The sequence below is a fragment of the Sycon ciliatum genome, chromosome 2, assembly GCF_964019385.1.
Source record: "Sycon ciliatum chromosome 2, ocSycCili1.1, whole genome shotgun sequence".
NCBI lineage: Eukaryota > Metazoa > Porifera > Calcarea > Leucosolenida > Sycettidae > Sycon > Sycon ciliatum.
In genome coordinates this window covers 45183359-45205236 of record NC_088644.1, presented here as the reverse complement: position 1 = coordinate 45205236, position 21878 = coordinate 45183359, and the positions used below count along the sequence as shown (strand labels likewise).

Genomic DNA, 21878 nt, shown 5'->3' with positions numbered 1-21878 from the left:
CAAAAAGTATGTGAAATGTATGTGCGCAGATGCATTTCCACTGGCAAGCTAATCCCTCATTACGTCATCAGCGCTCGCTCGGCCGAAATTCAAAAGTCGTCTTCCTGCTCGACTCGATCGCTTCTGGAGACTCGTTCTTGTTCGAGGCGTCTTCTCTTTCACCAACCTTCGTCTTGGCATCGAAAACTCGGCGTCGAAAATGAAGCCGGAGTGCCCCTTTAAGAGGAGAGAACGATACTGGATCGAAAAACTGGATACCGTGAATAAAAACAAGCCTGGAAGATCAGCATCAGAGTGGTATCAAGACAATCACAAGAAAATCAGACAATATGCCAATGAAAGAGTTGTCTGTGAGAAATGTGAGAAGTCTTATCCAAGAAATCACAAATCCCATCATGAAAAAACGAAATTACACAAACTCAGTGAATGCTAAACTGATGATGCTTATACAATGAATACCAAAAAAAGAGTTTTTGTGTTTTCCTTTTTTTATCTTTTTTTCTTCCCATTTTTTTACAATACCAACTGCTCATTTTCTTGACTGGGGTGCTGAGTGAAATCCAACAAGACATCAAGAGCACTTCTGCCTTTGTTTCTTTCTTCTATGAAATGTATACAGTAGTATCCACACAGGACACTATCATTCATCTGTATCTTTGATGAGTTATACCAACATTCTTTGTGGTGCTTCTTCATGCATCTGACTACCTCCTCTGGTGGTGGAAGACCAAAGGAGTCAAAATATTGATTTCTATAAACACAAACCCAGTGAGTACCACCACCGTCCAAGAAATCTTGGAGATTGATTACCAAACAATCCTTTGATGATAGAGGTTGTGGAAGCTGATCTTTGCTGAAAGTTCCTCTGAAATGTGGAATAGATCTCAGCATTTTATCAATGTCAAAGTTGGTTAGTGGTCTCACGTTCCTGGTAGACGTAACCCTTTTCCTTTTTGGTCTTTTTTTACCCCTCTACCCCTCCGTGTTCCAGGAAGTTGTAATCCTTCACCAGTGTTTCCTAAACCTATCATTTTTCCCAGAGCTGGTGCTAATAATCCAGCTGCTAATGCTCCGAGAAACCCTCCTTGCTTCTTGAGTTGAGTACTGGATAACTTGAGATCCATTCCTACTCCTTTTTGCTTGGATTTTTTAATTTTGGTAACCTGTCGGTTTGTGAGCAAAAGCATAATCATTTCCGGATAACTGATTTTTTGTCAACCGGAGTGTGATTCCATCCTGAGCACTACCAAGTTTCTTCTTTTGGTTTGGAGTTAACATCAATCCATATTCTACATACTGACCGATTCAACGACCAGCTGTGGCTCTATGTGTGCTTCCAGAAACAGCACCAGAAATACCAGCCAGTCCTAGTGTACCAAGGATGTTGGGAGCATGCTTGATCACAAGTGGAGATAGTTTCCCAACCAATCTTCCGATCACAGAACCGATACTACCACCTTTCTTCTGTGTTAGTTCCTTTGTTAATAAAATCTCAATGTCCTTTTCCAACTCATTCATGGTTCCTATCTACTATAGTATATCTTTTCCTTACACCACAACACTCATTTTACCATTCATACCATTGAGTTTGAGATGACGTTCGGAGAGAATCAAACAGATGGTTTGGTAAGAAGCAGCTGTACCAGTGGGAAACTCAAACGGTTTTCCAAGTCTCCATCGAACTTCGATATCAGCAGAGCTGTTCCTCAGCTTCTCCTTATGCTTACTCACATCTACATGAATGATGGTGTACAAAGAGGCAAAATCCTCCACACTTACCTGACTTCCACTGTCTGTGTCAGCATATTTTTGGATGGCTTCTTGGAAAAGCATGTATGCTCTTGTATAATTCCGAGAAGCTGGATTGAAATTCATATCCAAATCACGTTCTGGGAATCTATCGCTGTTGATGTACACAGACAAGCTTCTGAGGTCAGCATTGTCGAAAACATGGTTGTTCTGTTCTTGACTCCCACTTCGATCGGCTGCTTGGATAGCAAAGAAGATATGAGTTGGAAGTTCCTCATTACTGTGAGTAGTCACTCTCCAGGATGGGTTTATCTCCGTTGTTCCATACTGATTTCTATAAATCCGGACTTGCTCAAAGTAGAGATCTCGGAGGGTGGACTTAACCAACTTACTTTCAATCTTACTAGCTAGTTGGAGTGATGGTCTCACCTTTGGTATCCACAAAGAAAGATGTTTGATGTCAAACCTTCCTGGATCAACACCATTTGCTCTGTGAATGTAGTTGGCTGCTGATTCTCTAGTAAGATTGAGTGTATGCTTGACTCCCATGAATACTGTATCAACATCTTTACAAAACCCCAACAGTGATGATAAAGGAAGCAACATGGTTGTATCCTTATTTCCAGTCGTGATGAGTTGTCGGGCTCTGAATCCGGTATTGTAAGCAGGATTCTTTAGAGCTCCTGTCTGAAAATACTGCCTGAAATTTGCTCCAGTAAGTGCTGTTACGTCTGTGATAGGATTTACTGGCAACAATGCACCTGAATCCCTAAACTCATTAGGAGATGCTCCTCCGATTCCTGTGTCCTTGTACCAGAGCATGTTGGTAGCAGAACTTCTCCCATAATCATCACTAAACTGGACCAGATTGAGAATGGTAGAAGCTTGTGGTACATGACTATCAACTCTCTCTACCATATTGTTGTCAAGTTGATACTCAACAGTCTTGAATAGTGACCATCCGTTGTTAGAAAGAGTGATGACATCATCAGGACCATAATTGGAACCATCTGCTTCTTTAACGAGACGTCCACGAACCTCAAGCAGTGCTTTATGAGGAAGGAGGTACTCATCAAGATCCTTGGTTTCTATGATATGCTGATCTGTATTCATGTCATTACTGTTCCTGGGTAGATATTCTATGTACTCATACTCAGTTGTTGATTCTTCCTTTGGCGGGTCTGTGAAAAGATCGAAATGTGGACTTGTGTAAGAGGCCATGGTTTCTACCTATATATTTTTTCTTTTTTTTCTACAACCTTTTCATTCCTGAACCAGCAATGATGTTTGATAGGATAGCTCTCTGATTATCTTGGAGAAGCTCTTTACTCTTATCCAACAAAACTCGTTTGATGTTCTTGTTGTTTGATAATTGATTGATGGTATCTCTAACATGTGGATTGATAGCTTTGTCTTTACCAATAGTAGTAGCAAGCTGCTTTGCCTCTTTCTTTACTTTCATTTTTACTGCTTTTCTGTCACCCTTAGCAAGATCTTTTGCCAAATCAAAGACCATGTCTGGAGTGATCTGCTCTTTTGCTGCCTCCAAAGCTTTCTGAGCTGTCATTTTTCCTATGGATTTGACCTTTGGTGCTAAGATTTTGCTGGTGTTGTATAGTATACCTTTGGCTTTGTTGTACAGATTTCCAAGAAGACTTCCTCCGATAACCTTTTGTCTGGTAAGCTGGTTTCGTTTCAAGAACATGATGTCATCTATCTAGTCTTATTTTCTTTCCCGGAGATGAAGACTGAACGTGGTTCTTTCATTGTTGAGGTTCAGTTCCTTTCCATCTTGGTCAGTTATCCTCATTGTTACATCCGATATTCTATCAGTTTTCGTTACTGGTAAAAACGTCTTCTCATTCGGTTGGATGTTGAGTTGGAATCCAGGAGGTTTATCCGGTGAAAAGGAGTAAATGACATCACCAGTTCTACCATTGAGATATGCCTCACTTACCAAGCTACAGTGAATGAGGATGTTGTGAGTGTCAGTGATATTCACAATGAAGTCAGATGTAGAAGTTGTATCAATCAGTTTCTTGGAAAATCCGAGCACAGGAGCAAGTGATGATGGGATGTCAAAGTCAACCTTGTATCCATGTTTGAGATAAATTTCACTGTGTAGAGTGTTGAAGTTTGGCTCAATCGTTATCCCGTCCTCATTTTCGATTTTTCTCTGGATATATCGATTGATGTCAGTCAAGTTGTAAGCACCTCTTGGAATGACATGAGTTTTCCAGGCTTTCCCATCAAAAATCCGAATTTGGTTGTTTGAGGTGTTGATGTTGAACCAACTATACCAGATGGTAGAATTGATCAGAGCAATTTCATAGGTCTTCTTTTCATCAAGTAGTAATGGAGGGTTGAAAGATGCTTGAAAGTTTTGACTTGTCCCTGTGATTTGTGAACTGTGACTGTCAAAAAATAGGATGGTTTCCATGGTTCTATCTATACATAAGATTTATATATCTTCTTGTATTCACTCTTTTTTATCACTTTCTCATTCAACAAACGGTCCAAGATCTCAACTAGTTCGTTAATGACTTTCTTTGATGTATTTCCTGCTTCTCGGGAAGTGCAAAGTAAACTCAGTCATTTTACTAACTCATCATGTGATTTGTAAAATCTGATTCCACTTCCTTCCAAGGAGTGAAAATCTCCTTCTGAGAAATCTGATTCTGGTGATGGTTGTCGATCTAACCAAAACAATTCTGGACTTTTACCTTCAACATATCTGTATCTTTCCCCTGGCTTAGTGGACTGTGGTGAATCAAAATCATTAAGCCTAGTTGCTTGATCTGCTTGCGGAACTGGACTTGAGAGTTCTGGACTTTTTGGATTGATACCTTTCCTTCTGTTTCTTTTCTTTTTCTTAGTGGACTGTGATGATAGAGTTGCTCGATCTGCTTTCTGATCTTGTACTGGTTTCACTCTACTACCTTTAGCACTGATCATGAAGTCTATCCATTTCCTCACCTTGTCTATGGAATCTATCACAAGTTTCTTGTTTCCATCTTTATCACTTACTGAACCAGAGCGCAGTTGTACCCCTTTTATTCTCCCCAACACGTCTTTTACCTTCTTCAAGTTATTACTACTTTTGATCTCTTCACAAAGGCACACAATGAAAACCTTGGCAAATTTATTCCGTTGTGACTCCGAGTTTCATGGCTGAACCAATCATCAGACAACGATGATTGGTTCAGCCATGAAACTCGGAGTCACAACGGAATAAATTTGCCAAGGTTTTCATTGTGTGCCTTTGTGTACGCCGCTCTGCCTGAATCAGGCATTGAGCACTCTTGCAGAACCAAAGCATATTGCCTCTGTACTTTTGATCTCTTCTTCATTCGGTATTTCATCATTAGTTCCTATATACTCATTGATGAGGTCAATATCTTTCTGGTTGAATGAGATATCAGTTTCTCTGATCCGAGAAGTTTCACCACCCGGTTCTGGAGTACTACCTCCGATGGGTTTGATGAATGAACCCACAACCGATGGAATTTGATGGAGGGCTGTTGTGATTGCTGCTTGGTTAGTCTGAAGTTGTCCAAGGAGCGCATCCTGCCGTTTATCGTATTCCTCACTTTGTTTGGTTAAATTTTTAACAACAGGTTTTTGAAACTCTTCTACAAACTCCTCCTGCTGTTGCTTACCGATCCTTTTTTCCAGTTGACGTTGCTTGAGAATTTCTCGATTTTTGAGAAAGGTGTCAATGACTTCCTTCCGATGTTCAGGATTTTCTACTTGTGTAAAATGTGGCATGCTCATCTACCAATACCTTTTTTTCTTCTCACTTCTCCAAGAACCTATCGAATCCACATCGGTACATCTCTGGCTGATATGTTGCTGTTAACACGCATGCACTCACTATTGCAGACCAGTGGAGAGCACACATCATATGGAGGATTCATGGAGTGCTGGGCAACCGAATCTGGCATGTGATAATCGTGTAGGATAGTCCACGCACGAGGTGCAGCCCATGAAATGGGCACCCATGAACTGGGCGGAGTGTGGACGGCCTGTATGATAGTGTGTATGTATGTCCACGCACAAAGTGCAGCCCATGAGATGGGCGCCCATGAAATGGACGGAGTGTGGACGGCCCACGCACACGAGGTGCAGCCCATGAAATGGGCACCCATGAACTGGGCGGAGTGTGGACGGCCTGTATGATAGTGTGTATGTATGTCCACGCACAAAGTGCAGCCCATGAGATGGGCGCCCATGAAATGGACGGAGTGTGGACGGCCCACGCACGAAGTGCAATGCCCGTTAGGAGGCAGGAGTGTGGGAGTATGAGTGTGATGGCCGAAGGCCGTGATAATTGCCAGATGAGAGGAGATAGCTGGCCCAGCACTCCTATTTATTTTCGTCTTGTATGAATTATGATACCTGTGTTGAATCAAGGATATCAATATTATTCATAGATGGGAAGAGGTGGGTGGGTGAGAAAGGAACAAACCGGTGTTCTTCTCACTACCCAAGCAAAGCAAATATGAAGTAGCAATACGGCCAGCGCGAAGTATGGTGTATGCGTTACGGGTTCAAGCTCCGATGTGTGCTGCAGCCGCATATGGCTGGTTGGCTGGCGAGTTCAGGTGAGTTCCGGCGTACGCATGTTACATGCCACCACAGCGTGCATGTACGTGTTACTTGACATGCATCAATGAATAGCGTGGGATCTGCGGGCTCTTTGGAAGCCGCTGGAGCGCGTGTGAAGTGGTGGCTTGTGCAATGTGTTAACCTACATCACCGCAAGCTCTAATGTGCTATTAACACGCATGCACTCACTATTGCAGACCAGTGGAGAGCACACATCATATGGAGGATTCATGGAGTGCTGGGCAACCGAATCTGGCATGTGATAATCGTGTAGGATAGTCCACGCACGAGGTGCAGCCCATGAAATGGGCACCCATGAACTGGGCGGAGTGTGGACGGCCTGTATGATAGTGTGTATGTATGTCCACGCACAAAGTGCAGCCCATGAGATGGGCGCCCATGAAATGGACGGAGTGTGGACGGCCCACGCACACGAGGTGCAGCCCATGAAATGGGCACCCATGAACTGGGCGGAGTGTGGACGGCCTGTATGATAGTGTGTATGTATGTCCACGCACAAAGTGCAGCCCATGAGATGGGCGCCCATGAAATGGACGGAGTGTGGACGGCCCACGCACGAAGTGCAATGCCCGTTAGGAGGCAGGAGTGTGGGAGTATGAGTGTGATGGCCGAAGGCCGTGATAATTGCCAGATGAGAGGAGATAGCTGGCCCATGGTTGCCCAGCCTCCATGCTAAGTTGTGACACATTGCAATGCACGTGAATGACACTGTTGTTGCTATCAGCGCAGTTTGTCAGCACAATCCTAGCAGAGCAAGTTGCTGTGCTGTTCCAAACGGTCAGCCGTGTGGGTACGTGCATGGGTGTGAGTTGCGTGCCCGCGTGGCGGGTTCTTACATACCTCCATGCGTTCTGTGATGCGCTTGTACCTCTGACAGCTTTTGGGTCAGCTGCGCCATGTCTGTGTCGGTTGTCCTGATGTAGCGCAAGACACTGTCGCTTCTCCATCGGCCCATTGCCCTGATTAGCCAGTCCGGGGTACCCGCCATGGCTGCAGTTGTGGCGGCACCGATGCGGAACGAATGACCAGCGTAATCGCGTGAATTGGGTGTTCCCGTGAGTGGGAGAAGCTGTCGGAGCTCTTCTGTCAGTGCCTGCCTGGTCAGCGGTCTCCCAGGGCGGTAGCGTAAGAGTGCGTCAGACGGACAGACTGTAAAATGTGCCAGGAGGGCGGCAACCGGGCGAGGTTGTGAAGTGGTACTACCGATTATCTGCATGGCCCTGACGAAGTTGGTCCGTCTTCGATTGCTTGATGTGGAAGCGGATATATGTGCGTCCTTGAGTGACATCCAGAGTCACATCCTGGCGCGTGGTATGAGTGGCAGGGTCAAACCCGGCTGGAGGCACAGTGAATTCAGCGCATCGAAGAAATCCGAAGAAGGCGAGCACCATTGCCGCCTTGAGCATGCCCTTGTCCTGCTGGTGACGCCGTTGGTCCAGGCTGAGTTGGTTGAGGAGCTTCCGCAGCAAATCAATGGTGATTGGGAGGCGAGTGCGCTGGATTGCCGGGTCAGTCGCCGTCCTCTTGATGCCTCGCATAACACGTGGCGGCAGCAATGCGTTCATCGTTGGATCTCGGAATCCGGCTTCGAGATGCATGTTGCGTACTGCGGCCATGTAGACATGAATTGTCTGTGGTTGAACCGATTGTGTGAGGTGTGCTGCGAAGCAGCTGGGCATCGTGTCTGTAGCCGGCATGGGCGTCCATCTCTGCAACGCACAGAATTGCGTAAATTTACTTTCGCCAGTGGCGTACGTGCGCCGTGTTGTCGGGGCGATTGCCATGGCTGCCAGGTCGGCGACCTCCTGCATCAGTCCAGGAGAGGGAGGCGGATTGCAGTGTCCGGGGCTTGCTGTGCCGATGGTGCCGGCTGCTGGAATGCCTGTCAGAGTGATACGGAAATAGGGCTTGGCGCGGCTAAACCTCTTGTTGATATCCCATAAGCGCCGCGTAAATGTTCTGCCTGGTACGACGACGCTCGACGCAAAGGAGAGTTTCCCCAGGAAGTGATCGAGTTTGCGTTGCGTGGTCTGGGTGCCGCGTGACAGCTCGCTGAGGAGCTCGCGGAGGTCCGTCGGTTTGTCGTCTGGGAGACGGGCTTCCATGCGCACCGTGTCCAGCACAATTCCTAGGAAGGCAGTAATGTGTGAAAGCGAACAGTGTTCAGGGGAGTGGAAGTCGGCTTACTTTTTCTCAGTGGGCTTCGAAGTCTTCTCGTGGCTATCTGCAGGGCGCTGCTACCTGAAGCGGGTGGTGCTGGTGCAGGATGTGGCGGCATGACCTTTGTCTTCACATGAGCTGCAGGCGTAGAGACGGTCGCAGGGTGTGCGGGAACAGGGCCTGCCGCGGTTGAAGTTAAAACAGACTTGGCGGGTGCTGCCCGCCACTGATGGAAAGGGCTGCGCGTGTTGAGCTACGGCATGTGGGCAGGCAGCGGTCGCGGCTGTTTTGGAGCGTGCATTTGGTGCATGACAGACGGGGAGAGCGGAGTAGGCGAATACTCCACAGCGTCTGATTGATCACGTCCCAGCGCAGTGCCATGCTGGCGGTGTGTTGGCGAAATGCTCGATCATAGTTCAGCACAGGAGACGTCTGCATGACAGACGGGGAGAGCGGAGTAGGCGAATACTCCACAGCGTCTGATTGATCACGTCCCAGCGCAGTGCCATGCTGGCGTTGTGTTGGCGAAATGCTCGATCATAGTTCAGCACAGCAGACGTCGTGAACTGTTGGTTCGCAGTACAAAGTATGTGCTGGTAGCAGACGAGCTCATGAGCTCGGTCAGGACGAGCAAGAACGACGATGCCCATGTAGATCGTCCAGGCCTCCAGCCAAGCCGAGAAGTCGTTGATCGCGCGCGTGTGCTTTGCGCTGAGGTTGAGCGAGAGCTGAGCCATGTCGCCGCCAGCTGTAACCAGTTGTATTGGCTCCTGTCCCTGGGAGCTGAAATTTTCCGGCAAGAGTTCCTCAAGTTCCACAAACTCTCCCCGCTGGATTTTTTCAATCGCACGACGTGGCGGTGTGGGTAGAACCGAGGGCTTGGAGAGAACTGGAGGTCCTGGCGAAGTCGGAGGTTCCGATAGAACTGGAAGTTCCGGGCAGGATAGGTCCGGAGCTTGACGCTCGGAGCGTGGGAGCGATCTTTCGGGTGCGGAGCGCGCGCGTGGGAGAGATCGGCTTCCAGATCAGACTCAGCACTGTCTGTTCTCCAGGGGTTCCACGCGTTCGAGGAGAGGGTGGAGGGCGTTCATCTTCATAACGGCTGAGGAAATGATGTCCGGGGAGAGCAATGAGGGCTCGTCCTGCATAGAAGCGTCGGTGCCTGGAGCGGGGTCAGAAGTCTGAACTAGCTGCTGACGGTGTGTCGGAGGCATCAGGCGCGAAGGCGCGCATGCCGTCAGTCCGCGCGTATGGCGAGGTCGAAGCCCTACCCGAGCGGCGACGGGTAACCTCGACGGCATACCCGCGTCCGCGTCCACGTCTGCTTCCTCGTACAGAGCCTCGTGGCATGGTGAAAGAGAGAGAAAGGGAGTGAGAAATGAGAAAGGAACAAACCGGTGTTCTTCTCACTACCCAAGCAAAGCAAATATGAAGTAGCAATACGGCCAGCGCAAAGTATGGTGTATGCGTTACGGGTTCAAGCTCCGATGTGTGCTGCAGCCGCATATGGCTGGTTGGCTGGCGAGTTCAGGTGAGTTCCGGCGTACGCATGTTACATGCCACCACAGCGTGCATGTACGTGTTACTTGACATGCATCAATGAATAGCATGGGATCTGCGGGCTCTTTGGAAGCCGCTGGAGCGCGTGTGAAGTGGTGGCTTGTGCAATGTGTTAACCTACATCACCGCAAGCTCTAATGTGCTATTTTATCAAGCATGAAAAATGAATGTGGTTGCTCTGTTGCCATTTCATAGGCCTCCGCAAACTCGGTTTTCTTAAGATTTTTGGAGTGATCATGTGCTAGACATTGGACATCTCTGTTGTCTAAGCCCTTGTACAGGAGGAAGCACTTGGTATTCCTCCGGATATATTTCGGTACATCATAGTATGATTGGCAAAGATATATAAAGTTACATTTCTTGTTCCGAGAAAGACTGAAGTATTCCATCACCTTTGTCATGTTTGTGATGTTGCAGGCCTCCTGGTTGATACTATATTATAGTATTGTACTATTATAGTATCTTGTACGATATTTATATGTGTATCTGTTTTGTTCCCTTTCTCTGTGCTTTCTGTTCCTGGTTCTTGGTCTTTAGTTTTGTCTTTGTTAGTGCTTTGGTTTGACCAGTACTGTAATAATAATAATGTCCCAGAACATTACATTGGCGACGAAGATGAACTGGATTTAATAGTTATAGTCATATGGATGACCTGAGTAGGCCTCAGTGACAATGGCGCTCACAGGAGTAGGCCCGGCTTTGGAGCCGTTCGATCTCGAGGGTCCTGCCCATGAAGTTTCGGCAAGATGGCGCAGGTGGAAGAGATCATTCCAGTACTATGTGGATGGGCAGAACATAACATCCGCGAAGAGGCAGAGGAGTCTGTTGCTGTACTTGGCTGGTATGCCAGTACAGGAGAAATTCGAAACGCTAACAGAAGATGAGGACACCGACAATTTATTCGAGCGAGCTGTGAGTGCTTTGGACAAGGCGTTTGAGTTCGTGGCCAACAAGAGGTTCGAACGGTATAAGCTTCGTCAGATGTCACAACGGACTGGTGAAACAGTATCTCAGTTTTCGACCCGTTTGCTTGGGCAAGGCAAATACTGTGACTATGGCACCGACATGGAGGATCATGTATGCGACCAGCTCCTGATAGGGATATCGGACAATCGCCTCAGAAAGAAATTGTTAGAAGTCGACGACCTCACTTTGGCGGTGGCCTTGAAAAAAGGTCGCGAGTATGAAACAACGGAGCAGCACGCACGTGATATGTCAACATCGACAATTCACACAAGTGCAAGTCACAGTGCAAGCCATGATGGGCATGGGTCCAGTTCGTACGGTACGGGTGAAGCTGCACCAGGAAGTGTGAATGCTGTGCACGGCGTACCCCAGCAAGAGTGTCACAACTGTGGAAAAGTTGGCCACTTCGCCCGCGACCGGAACTGTCCTGCACGTGGCCAAAGGTGTAGAAAGTGTGGTATAAACGGTCACTTCGCATCCAAATGCAACGGAGGTGACAAACAGCGTACAGGCAACACGCGTCACGCTCCCAAGTCGTCGGGAAAGGCAAGTAGTTTGTACAGAAAAGAAAATCACTCGGCAAATCAAATTCAAGATGTAGACGATTTTGTGTTTGGAGTGCGAGGAAGTAATTATTTGACACAGGCCTCTATCGATGTCAGCCTCAATGGTGTGTCGACGCGAGTGCTAGTCGATTCTGGAGCATCATGCAACTTGTTAGGAGAATCGACTTTGGGCCAGCTGCAATTGCAAGGCCTCGGTGTCACTTTGACGAAGTGCACCAGGAAGCTTTTCGCGTATGGAGCACACCAGCTGAATGTCGTCGGCAAGTTTACTGCAATTTTCCAATGCGGCTCAGAGCGCACTGAGGACGAAGTGATCGTCGTCAGAGGAGATGGAGAGTTCTTGCTGGGACGTAGTACTGCACTCAAGTTAGTTGAAGGCCTTGGTGCTACCTGACGTGAATCAAGTTGGCAGCGCCACAGCTAGCCCCAGTATCAACGATGAAATCAAGAATGAGTATCCTGGTGTGTTCAGTGGTGTGGGCAAGTTAATTGGCTACCAAGCACGTCTTCATGTAGACTCTGAAGTGCCACCTGTGGCCCAACGCCAGCGTAGGATACCATATGCGTATGAAACCAAGGTGGATGAAAAACTTCAGGAGTTACAGCAAGCAGGAATTATTGAAGAAGCTGTGGGCCCGACGCCGTGGGTAAGCCCAATTGTGATAGCACCAAAGAAGCATGGCGACATCCGTTTGTGCGTGGATTTACGCCGGGTCAATGAAGCCATCGTCCGAGAACGACATCCAATGCCAACAACAGAGGAGCTGCTGCATGAAGTCAATGGCAGCACGGTGTTTTCGAAGATTGACCTGAAGTGGGGATTTCACCAAGTAGAGTTGGAAGAAGAGTCCCGCTACCTGACAACTTTTGCTGCAAATGGGAAGTTGTACCGGTTTCGTCGACTGCCATTTGGTATAAGTTCAGCACCAGAGCTGTACCAGAAGATCATCAGCGATGTGATCAAGGATTTGGCCGGTTGCAGAAACGGAGCTGATGATATCTTGCTACATGCGGAATCACTGAACCAGCATGATGTGAGGGTTCATGCATTGATGAATCGCTTGCAGCAGGTCAACCTCACAGTCAACCCAGCAAAGTGTGAGTTCGCTAAGAGCTCCATTGAGTTCTTCGGCTTGCAGATATCTGACAAGGGCATACAGCCAACTCCGGAAAGGATACGATCCTTGGCGGAAGCATCCAGGCCAAGCAATGCGTCGGAAGTAAGAAGCTTCCTCGGTACAGCCGGTTTCAGTGCAAAATTCATCCCTGATTTTGCTACAGTTGCTGAGCCACTGCGTCGCCTCACGGTCAAGGGAGCTCAGTTCAAGTGGACTACAGAGCAACAGCAAGCGTTCGACCACCTGAAGCGACTACTGGTGTCCAGCTCAACACTGGCATACTATGATGCTGAAGCGCCGATCGAGTTAGTGACGGATGCCAGTCCAGTTGGGCTCGGAGCTGTGCTTGTCCAGAAGCAGGATGGTGTTTGGCGGCCAGTTGCGTATGCGAGCAGATCACTGTCAGCGGTAGAGCGGAGGTACTCGCAGACCGAGCGAGAGGCTCTTGGTATTGTCTGGGCGTGTGAACGATTTCACACCTATCTGCTAGGCAGGGAGTTTACACTCTGCACCGACCATAAGCCGCTGGAAGTGATTTATTCGGCAAGATCCAAGCCCAGTGCCAGGATCGAGAGATGGGTCCTGCGCCTACAGCCGTACAGCTATCGAGTCAAGCACATTCCTGGAAAGACGAACATCGCTGACGCTTTATCTCGCCTGCCCGTTGCAGCGGCGGATCCAGGAATCAGCAGTGATGAAGAGTCGGTTAGACTTATCACTCAGACAGCAGCACCCATCGCTATCGGTATCAGAACGATTGAACGTAGCTCAGCTGAAGATGAAGAGCTATCTGCTGTTCGCAAGTGCCTTCGCGACGGATCTTGGGATGGTCTGCCAGCAGCATACCGTCAGGTCCGAGGAGAATTGACTGTTGTTGGCAAGGTGGTGCTCAGAGGTCAACGCATTGTTATCCCTACAGAGTTGCGACACCAGACCGTGCAGTTGGCACATGAGAGCCACCAGGGCATCGTGAAGACGAAAGAGCGTCTACGGTCCAAGGTTTGGTGGCCAGGCATGGATAGCGAGGCCGAGAAGCTCTGCAAGTCGTGTCATGCCTGCCAAGTGGTTGCAGCGCCAGCCAATGCACCGCCAGTCAAGTCCACTCCTCTTCCAGATGCGCCATGGCAGCATTTGGCTGTTGACTTGCTGGGTCCACTACCGTCTGGCGAGCACATTGTGGTGCTTGCGGATTACTACAGTCGATATTTCGAAGTAGATGTGGTCAAGTCAACCTCAGCTGAAGCTGTGATTCCGATGATTGAAGCCCAGTTCAGCCGACACGGTATCCCGACGAGTTTGCGTACAGATAATGGCCCACCTTTCAACTCGGAAGGGTTTGCGAAGTTTCTACATGAGTGTGGTGTTCAACAGCTTCGTACTACACCACTGTGGCCGAGAGCTAACGGTGAAGTTGAGCGACAAAATTGATGAAAGTGATTCGTGCTGCATATGCGGAAGGAAAGACGTGGAAGCGGGAGGTTCAACGATTTTTGATGGCATACCGCTCAACGCCACATAGCACCACCGGAGTTGCTCCAGCTGAGTTATTGTTTGGGCGCAAAGTGCACTGCAAGTTACCAGCCCTCGGTGAACCAGCGACAAACGAGGCCGTCAGAGATCGTGACAGCGAGCGTAAGCAGAGTATGCGTGACTCTGCAGATGACGCCAACCATGCCACAAGCCAGTCAACGCAGATAGGTGACTCAGTATTGCTAAAGCGTTCGGAGACACGGTCGAAGGTCGACACACCATTCCATCACCAACCTCACGTGATGGTTAGTCGGAATGGGGACCAGGTAGTGGTTCAGGCACCGGATGGGAAGCTTGTGCGGAGGAACGTACAGTTCACCAAACCATTCCGGCAGCAGCATCCAGCTGAACCTAGCCCCGAAGTGCAAGAGGCACCCCAGCATCGTGCGGAGCCCCGCAGGTCAGAAAGGTTAAGCGTGAAATGCTAAGGAACCTGTCCGGCCCTTGTTCTGTTCGGCATTGACTAGGCTGTGTGACAGTTGTGTTTGACTGGTCGTTCGGCTAACAATGTATGAGCTTACATTATACTGTATATTTACATATTTTATGACATGGATTGATAGAACGCTTTTGGTTATTCGTCGCGTTTTGGACAGCCTATTTTGGTATATTTAGTTTGTTGAAATGCTACGTTGAAGTTTGCTATGGTCAGTATTTCTATGGACTGTAGTTGTAGACTTTCGAGAAAAGGAGGAATGTGATGTTGCAGGCCTCCTGGTTGATACTATATTATAGTATTGTACTATTATAGTATCTTGTACGATATTTATATGTGTATCTGTTTTGTTCCCTTTCTCTGTGCTTTCTGTTCCTGGTTCTTGGTCTTTAGTTTTGTCTTTGTTAGTGCTTTGGTTTGACCAGTACTGTAATAATAATAATGTCCCAGAACATTACAATGTTCTTTTTGTCAATCTTGATGTCATCAAAAATTATCACCTTATTTTCCTGATCATCGAGATCCTCCACTGGACAAACCTTGTCTGGTTGTTCAATGATAAGATTACCAGGAGATATTCCATTGTAAAACCTATCAAGGAGTTGATATTTTGGTTGTTGAGGATTTATTGTGTAAAGGATGATCTTATCACACTTCACCCATGATTGTAGAAGCATATTACACAGGGTGTTTGTCTTCCCACACCCCGTTTGTCCGATCATCATGTAGTGACAATCAGGAAGCAAGTAGTGATGCTTTGTTGGTTTCTCCTTGTGCTCATCAAAGTTGATCATTTCCATTGTTTGTATCTACAAAGGATCATTTTTTATTGTTCCAACACTCTCAATAAAAAAATATATAGAGAGATAAGGAAGATGAGTTCAAAATTTGGAACAGCCTTGGAAGCTAATTCGATCAATCTTGATTCCTATGCCAAAAAAGGGAGTTATTTGTCATCAGTGAAGAAAAGCTGGATAAAGCTGGTGGAGATGTGAATGGACATATTGACATGAACTATCATAGCATCTGCTTTCTTGGTTATGATGGAATAAGTACCACTTGTGCGGCGCCTACGGGGTGGGTTACAAGTGAGATAGGAAAAGTGGATACTTCATTGAGGAAGCATGTTGATGATGATAAAACACGACTGAAGGTGAGTGGTACACTGAAAATGGAAGGAAATCTTGACATGGGTGGAATGGAAATTGTGAATGTGAAGCAACCATCAACAAGTACATCTGTGGTAACATCAGAATATCTCAACACAGCACAAAGTCGGACTCTATGGACTAGTGGACTCAACCAGATGAAAGGAAATCTTAACATGGGGTTGAAACACATCGTCAATCTCAAAGACTCAACAGAGGATGACTCAGCAACAACAAAGGAGTATGTTGACAGAAAGGAGGGAAAGGTGAAAGTCAAAAAATGAAGAATATCATCCCGAGCTCATCAACCACTCCACCAGAAGCCACACTTCGTGCTTTTCCTATTTAAAAAAGTCCAACCAACAAACTGATTGTCATTGAGGATCTCTTCATAGTCGGTCAAGAAACAAGTGGTAGCAGAAGACGTTTTCATGTATCATATCGAGATGTGTTAGGAGAAAAAGCGGTAATCCGATACATCACAGAAAATGATATAACAACGGCATATCTGACCTTCATCAACAACACATTGACATTACCAACTGTGAGTGGATACAATCTCATTGATGAATGGGAGCTGGTTTATCATGAGTACTGAAAATCTTAACTATATCTAGATAAAAAATGGAAATACCTCATTTGTTAATACTGTTAACCATGCTACCATTTACTCTTGGTTGTATTCGTGACCCGTTGGATAAGGATGGACTCTGTTTGACAACGAAACCTCCTACTGTCATCCAAAGTGAAAGACCAACTCCGGTTGACATCCCTAGTGAAACATCACCACCAACAGACCATATCACTACACAACCCCCTTACGATCAGACGAAACCAGTAAACGGGGATAACCGTCATTTGACAGACCCCAATCTTTATCTTTTATCTCTGATTGTTATTCCTGTAGTTGGTGCTGTTGTATATGTCATAAAACGTTCCAGCTGTTCGATGAGTTTTGACCCTGAAAATGATCCAAGAAATTTACAACATCAACCTAGGTTAGATTTTGATCCGATACCATTATCAGATATGCTTGGTGTGAACATTCTACCAAAATCACCTTCAACCTTTGATGTAACTGGTATAGTCTGATGGGAAGAAAGAAAACGGTTTATGATAGAGTAAAAAAAATGATGAAACTGAAAATGATATCTGTTCTCTTAGAAATTATCATGTTGTGTAGTGTTTCACATTCCTTTCCAACTCCTGGGAATATATGTTGGGTAGTGGGTGATCATATAGCCTGTGTTCCTTCTCAACCACTTTTTCCTCCTGATAATGTACCAGTAGCATCGGTAGCACCGCTAACAACGGGAAAGCCAACAACAAGGTTAATACCAACAACGGTAGCTCCAACAACACCGGCAACACTGACAACACCGACAACATCGGGAACTACGCTAACAACATCGGGAATTACATCGGGAATTACATCGGGAACATCGGGAACATCGGGAATTACATCGGGAATACCGACAACATCAATCCCAACGTCAACATCGGGAACATCGGGAACATCGGGAATTACATCGGGAATACCGACAACATCAATCCCAACGTCAACATCGGGAACATCGGGAAATACATCGGGAAAATCAAACAACTTGATATACCTCCTTTTCCTTCTTCTTCTCATCCCCATTGCTGCTGTTGGATTTCATAGACAAAAAATATATATTATCATAGAAAGAAGGATGAGGACCTTCTTACTCACGAAACCACCCACCTCATGTAAAGATGATCAGGTGAAAAATATGACTTTCATACCCACAAAAGAAACCCTTGCTAAGGTGAGAGCAACACTCAACTCAGGATGGAGACCACCGATTATAGAAAAAGATGATGAAAAACAAAAAAAGATATATGAGGAAATGATCAATCCCTTAGCAAAACTTAAACAGGAAAAAGTTAAGTATGCTGAGGTGAGAGCTAGAGTAGCACTCAACTCAGGATGGAGACCACCGATTATAAAAAAAGATGAAGAAAAACAAGAAAAGATATATGTGGAATTGTTCCATTCCTTAACAAAACTAAAACAGGGGGCAGTTGAGTATGATGAAAAGATAGATGAGGAAATGAGCAACCCCTTAGCAAAACTAAAACAGGAAACAGTTGAGTATACTGAAAAGATAGCACGAGAGTATGAAGATGGGAAACAGTATATTGTTGATGATGAGATGGAAAATGGGTATGAGTTACCGCTTGACGGTGGTGAATCCTCATCCATAGCTGAACCACCCGAAGTTGGCTCAGAAACGGACCCCACATCAGTCCTCGAAGTGAGTCAAGATGGGGTAAGTGAAAAAGCTCAAGTTGGCTCACTTCCGATTTTCTCGGAGACAGCAAGTTGACTCACTTTTCTGGAACTGGGTTGAGCCAACATGGGATCAGTGGTTGGAGTGGTAAAATTAGTACTTGGAGGTGTAAAATTAGTACTTGGAGTGTTTATCCTTTAGTACAGTAGTATAGGATGAGGGGGAGACTTTGGAGAGCGGCCCGAAGGGCTGATCGAGAAAGTCGATTTTGGCTCACCTGGAAGGTGAGCCAGAACCCCCTCGTCCTATACTACTGGCACCAAAGAAAAAATGATCGCGAATAGCGCTTTGAATTGCGATGTGTTTGACTTTTTTGGGAAGTGGAAATCTGGCCTTTCACTGTCTGTGTTGCCAAATGCCAAGCGCAGCGATCCGAAGACCAGAACTGTAGCAGGGGCAACTGACATCCTGGAGAGCGTGACAGGCACGCGTGCACGGCAGAGGAGTACGAGTATGAGCGTCATGCTGATGAAGAAAGGTGTTTTCGATGCGATGCGCGCATGCGAGGGACGTTTTGGTTGTTCCTTCGTGGACCTGGCAGCAGCATTTCAGGAATCGTCTCAGCGTATCCAGTGGAGCGTATGACAGTTGTCTGGAGAGGCATGTGTGCCTCATTCGAAGGCTCTGTTGAAACACACTGTGGTGAAACACAGGTCACACTGCCCACGATTCCTTCAAGGACCGAAGTGACAGACACAACTGTTCCTTTCCCATTGCTGCCGTACTGGCGACAGGCTGACAAAGCAAGAGATACTCTACCAGTCTATGCCAGCAGCTAGACACCAGCAATTTAGTGTCAGCTCATGTAACGGCGGCAGCTCGAGTGATGGAGAGTTGTATGAACTCTGGACCTGTAAGAGTGTGAGTGCAAAAACGCGCTTCTTCGCTGATTTGTTTCGTGCATTTTGCTTACCTTGCTTCCCTTATATGACTTGCTTCACCTGATTCCATGGCTGATTTTTTTTCTTGTAGCGGAGAATATTCATGTGTCATGCTCCCTCACTATGTCTATTGAAAATTTCACAGAGCGGCAACAAAACGCCTGTTCTGAGTGGTGATAGACAAGCGACAATTGCGATGAGCCGGACCAAGTATGTACATGATTACATCACTACATACGCCAGTCAGAAATCAAGTACTTGGGACACTGGCTGAGCAAGGATGGTGTGCGTCCTGACGGTGACAAGCTGCTGGCAATCCAACAGTTGTAGCTGCCGCAGACGTTGATAGATGTACGTCGTTTCCTTGGTATGGTGACGTATTATTATTATTATTATTATTATTTGTGCTCCCGCGTCAATGGGCTCGCCCAAATTCGCTTGCACCGAACCATGCGAAAAAAGGCCGCCAGCAGGCAGGCAGGCAAAGAAAAATAGAAAATGGTGTCACATAAACTAATACAAACAAGAATATCATTACTGATGACATTAATATACTGAATGAATGGCAAAGGCCATGTGAATACGGATAATATGGATAATCAGAGTACCAACAACAAAGAATGTAGCTCAAACCATTGCAGTGCCAACTTCCTTCACCAGTACTCTGCCTTGTACGCATCTGTAACTGCGTTGCACAGATATGTCCATTCACGGCGATCCAGTGCTCGCTGAGCCATCAGCTGCAAGTCCCTTGGAGTCCTCAGACGGCAGCCCATATGTATGGTGACGTACCTTGGTAAATTCATACCGCAGCTCTCACAGGCAACTGAGCCGCTGAGGAAACTGGCTGAGCGACAACCATTCGTCGTTGATGATGAGCTGACGGCCGCGTTCACCGATGCGAAGACAGCCGTCGCCTCGTTGCTAGAGTGCTTATCGTACTTTAAGCCATCCTTGGACGTCCCAACCAAGGTAACATGTGACGCATCTCCACTTTCTCTGGGTGCTATTCTGTGGCAGCAAGACAAGAGTGGCACTTGGTTACCTGTCACCTGCGCCAGTCGTTCATTGTCCGATGTTGAATCTCGTTATTCCCAGTTTGAGCGCGAGATGCTTGCTATCGTATTCTCTCTGACTCGATTCCGACAATACGTCCTGGGGAGATCTGTTCAAGTTGTGACCGACCACAAGCCCCTGATCTAAATCGTCCAGAAACCGTTTGACGAAGTACCACCACGGCTGCAGCGCTGAATGGTCGCTCTCATGCCATACCAGTACACCTTGTCACATGCACCTGGGAAGCAGATGGTGTGTGAAGACACATTGTCAAGAGCGCCTGTCCAAGACTCAACTTCGTCACCAGAAGAAGCCTGCTCTATGGCTGAGTTCATTGGCCTGGTCTTGGAAGAGTGCCCAGTCAATATCGACGATATCGCCAAGGCGACTAGTGATGACCCACTGTTGCGCAGCATACAGCAGCGCGTCTTGATGCAATCATGGTCACAAGTCACACCCGCTGAAGAGCCATACTACCTTATCCGAGATCAGCCGACGACCATTGACGGCATCCTGCTATTCGGTAACTGCTGTGTAATACCAGAAGCTCTCCGACATGCCGTACTGCAATTGGCCCATGAAGGTCATCCAGGTCGGGACATATTCAAGGATGCTTTGCGACGACGAGTATGGTGGACCGGCATGTCTAAAGATGCCGACAAGTTTGCCGAGCAGTGTTCGGAGTGTTGGCGCCGTCATACAAACTCCGCACAAGAGCTGATGCTATCAGAAATTGAAGGAGTGTGGCAGAAACTGGCGGTTGATCTGGTGTGTATCGAGGGTCAACAAGTATTATCCATCGTTGACTACGGTTCACGCTATCCGGAGCTACTTCCCTTGTCAGCTACCACAACCGCAGCTGTCATTGACCGGCTGATGGAAGTGTTCGCGAGGTTCGGCCTGCCTAGGGTGTTGGTGTCCGACAATGGCCCCCAGTTTGCCTAAGCCGAAATGGCCCAGTTCCTGGAGCGGTTGGGTATCCAGCACAATCGATCAAGCCCACGCTACCCCAGATCTAATGGCATGGTTGAACGTCTTCATCGAGTCGTCAAAGAGAGAATTCAATCTCTATGACCGTCCCTGTCTTTGCAACGCCGTTTGCAACAAGTTCTCTTTGATATTCGCAACTCAGTGCACCGAATGCTGGGCATGTCACCCAATGATGCTTTCTTCGGTCGCATGGTTCGCACCCATGTACCTCACCATTCTACCCCACGCATTGTGAATGCTTCTCATCAGATTCGCGCCAAAGATGACATGGCAGTCTCGCATGATAGTCGCCGCGGTGTCCGCCAGTTGCCTATGCTGCGTCCCGGCACAATGGTAGTCTTGCAGGATGGCTATTCCGACCCAACTACCCCTTGGCGTGTTGTGCAGCAATATGGCAGACAAGTCGGCGTCACTGATGGCAGGCGGATACTGCTCCGAAATCGGCAGCATGTGCGAGAACATGCTTCACCTGCGTCATCAACTGCCACCTCTTCTCGGTCTTTGGATCTCCAGCCAGTTCCCATGCCAGATCCCCAGCCAGCTACAGTCAGAAGTGAAATCCTCGGCACCTAATGCAGATGTGCCACCTGCTACGCCTACTGCTCCATGTGAAGCAGGAGTGGAATCTGAGATTAAAGAGGCTGATGCTCAGATTCATCCCGAGTCCAGTGACCAATCATGTCGTTAATCACGCCTACCACGGCCCGATGCCCAGTCTTGCTGGCTCTATCGCGAGGGCTATGTAACCACGCTGGCCGCACTGTCAAGCTCACT

At 47.3% G+C, this 21878-nt stretch overlaps 2 protein-coding genes across 2 annotated transcripts; both read left to right on the top strand.

Moving 5' to 3' along the window:
* The first annotated feature begins 10770 nt into the window (after positions 1-10770).
* Positions 10771-14176, top strand: LOC135810620 (uncharacterized protein K02A2.6-like). Its single transcript, XM_065324112.1, has 2 exons — positions 10771-11614; positions 12036-14176. The coding sequence occupies exons 1-2, from the start codon at positions 10771-10773 to the stop codon at positions 14174-14176; spliced, it is 2985 nt and encodes a 994-aa protein (XP_065180184.1).
* Positions 14177-20435: 6259 nt separating this feature from the next.
* Positions 20436-21059, top strand: LOC135810619 (uncharacterized protein K02A2.6-like). The gene has a single exon (XM_065324111.1). The coding sequence runs from the start codon at positions 20436-20438 to the stop codon at positions 21057-21059; it is 624 nt and encodes a 207-aa protein (XP_065180183.1).
* The last annotated feature ends 819 nt before the right edge of the window (positions 21060-21878 follow it).

Bases quoted from the DNA above. Each gene is read 5' to 3' on its own strand.
- LOC135810619 (XM_065324111.1), top strand. From the start codon at position 20,436: ATGGCTGAGTTCATTGGCCTGGTCTTGGAAGAGTGCCCAGTCAATATC.
- LOC135810620 (XM_065324112.1), top strand. From the start codon at position 10,771: ATGGCGCTCACAGGAGTAGGCCCGGCTTTGGAGCCGTTCGATCTCGAG. The intron at 11,615-12,035 runs GTAGTTTGTACA...ACGTGAATCAAG, and splicing joins CAAGTCGTCGGGAAAGGCAA to TTGGCAGCGCCACAGCTAGC.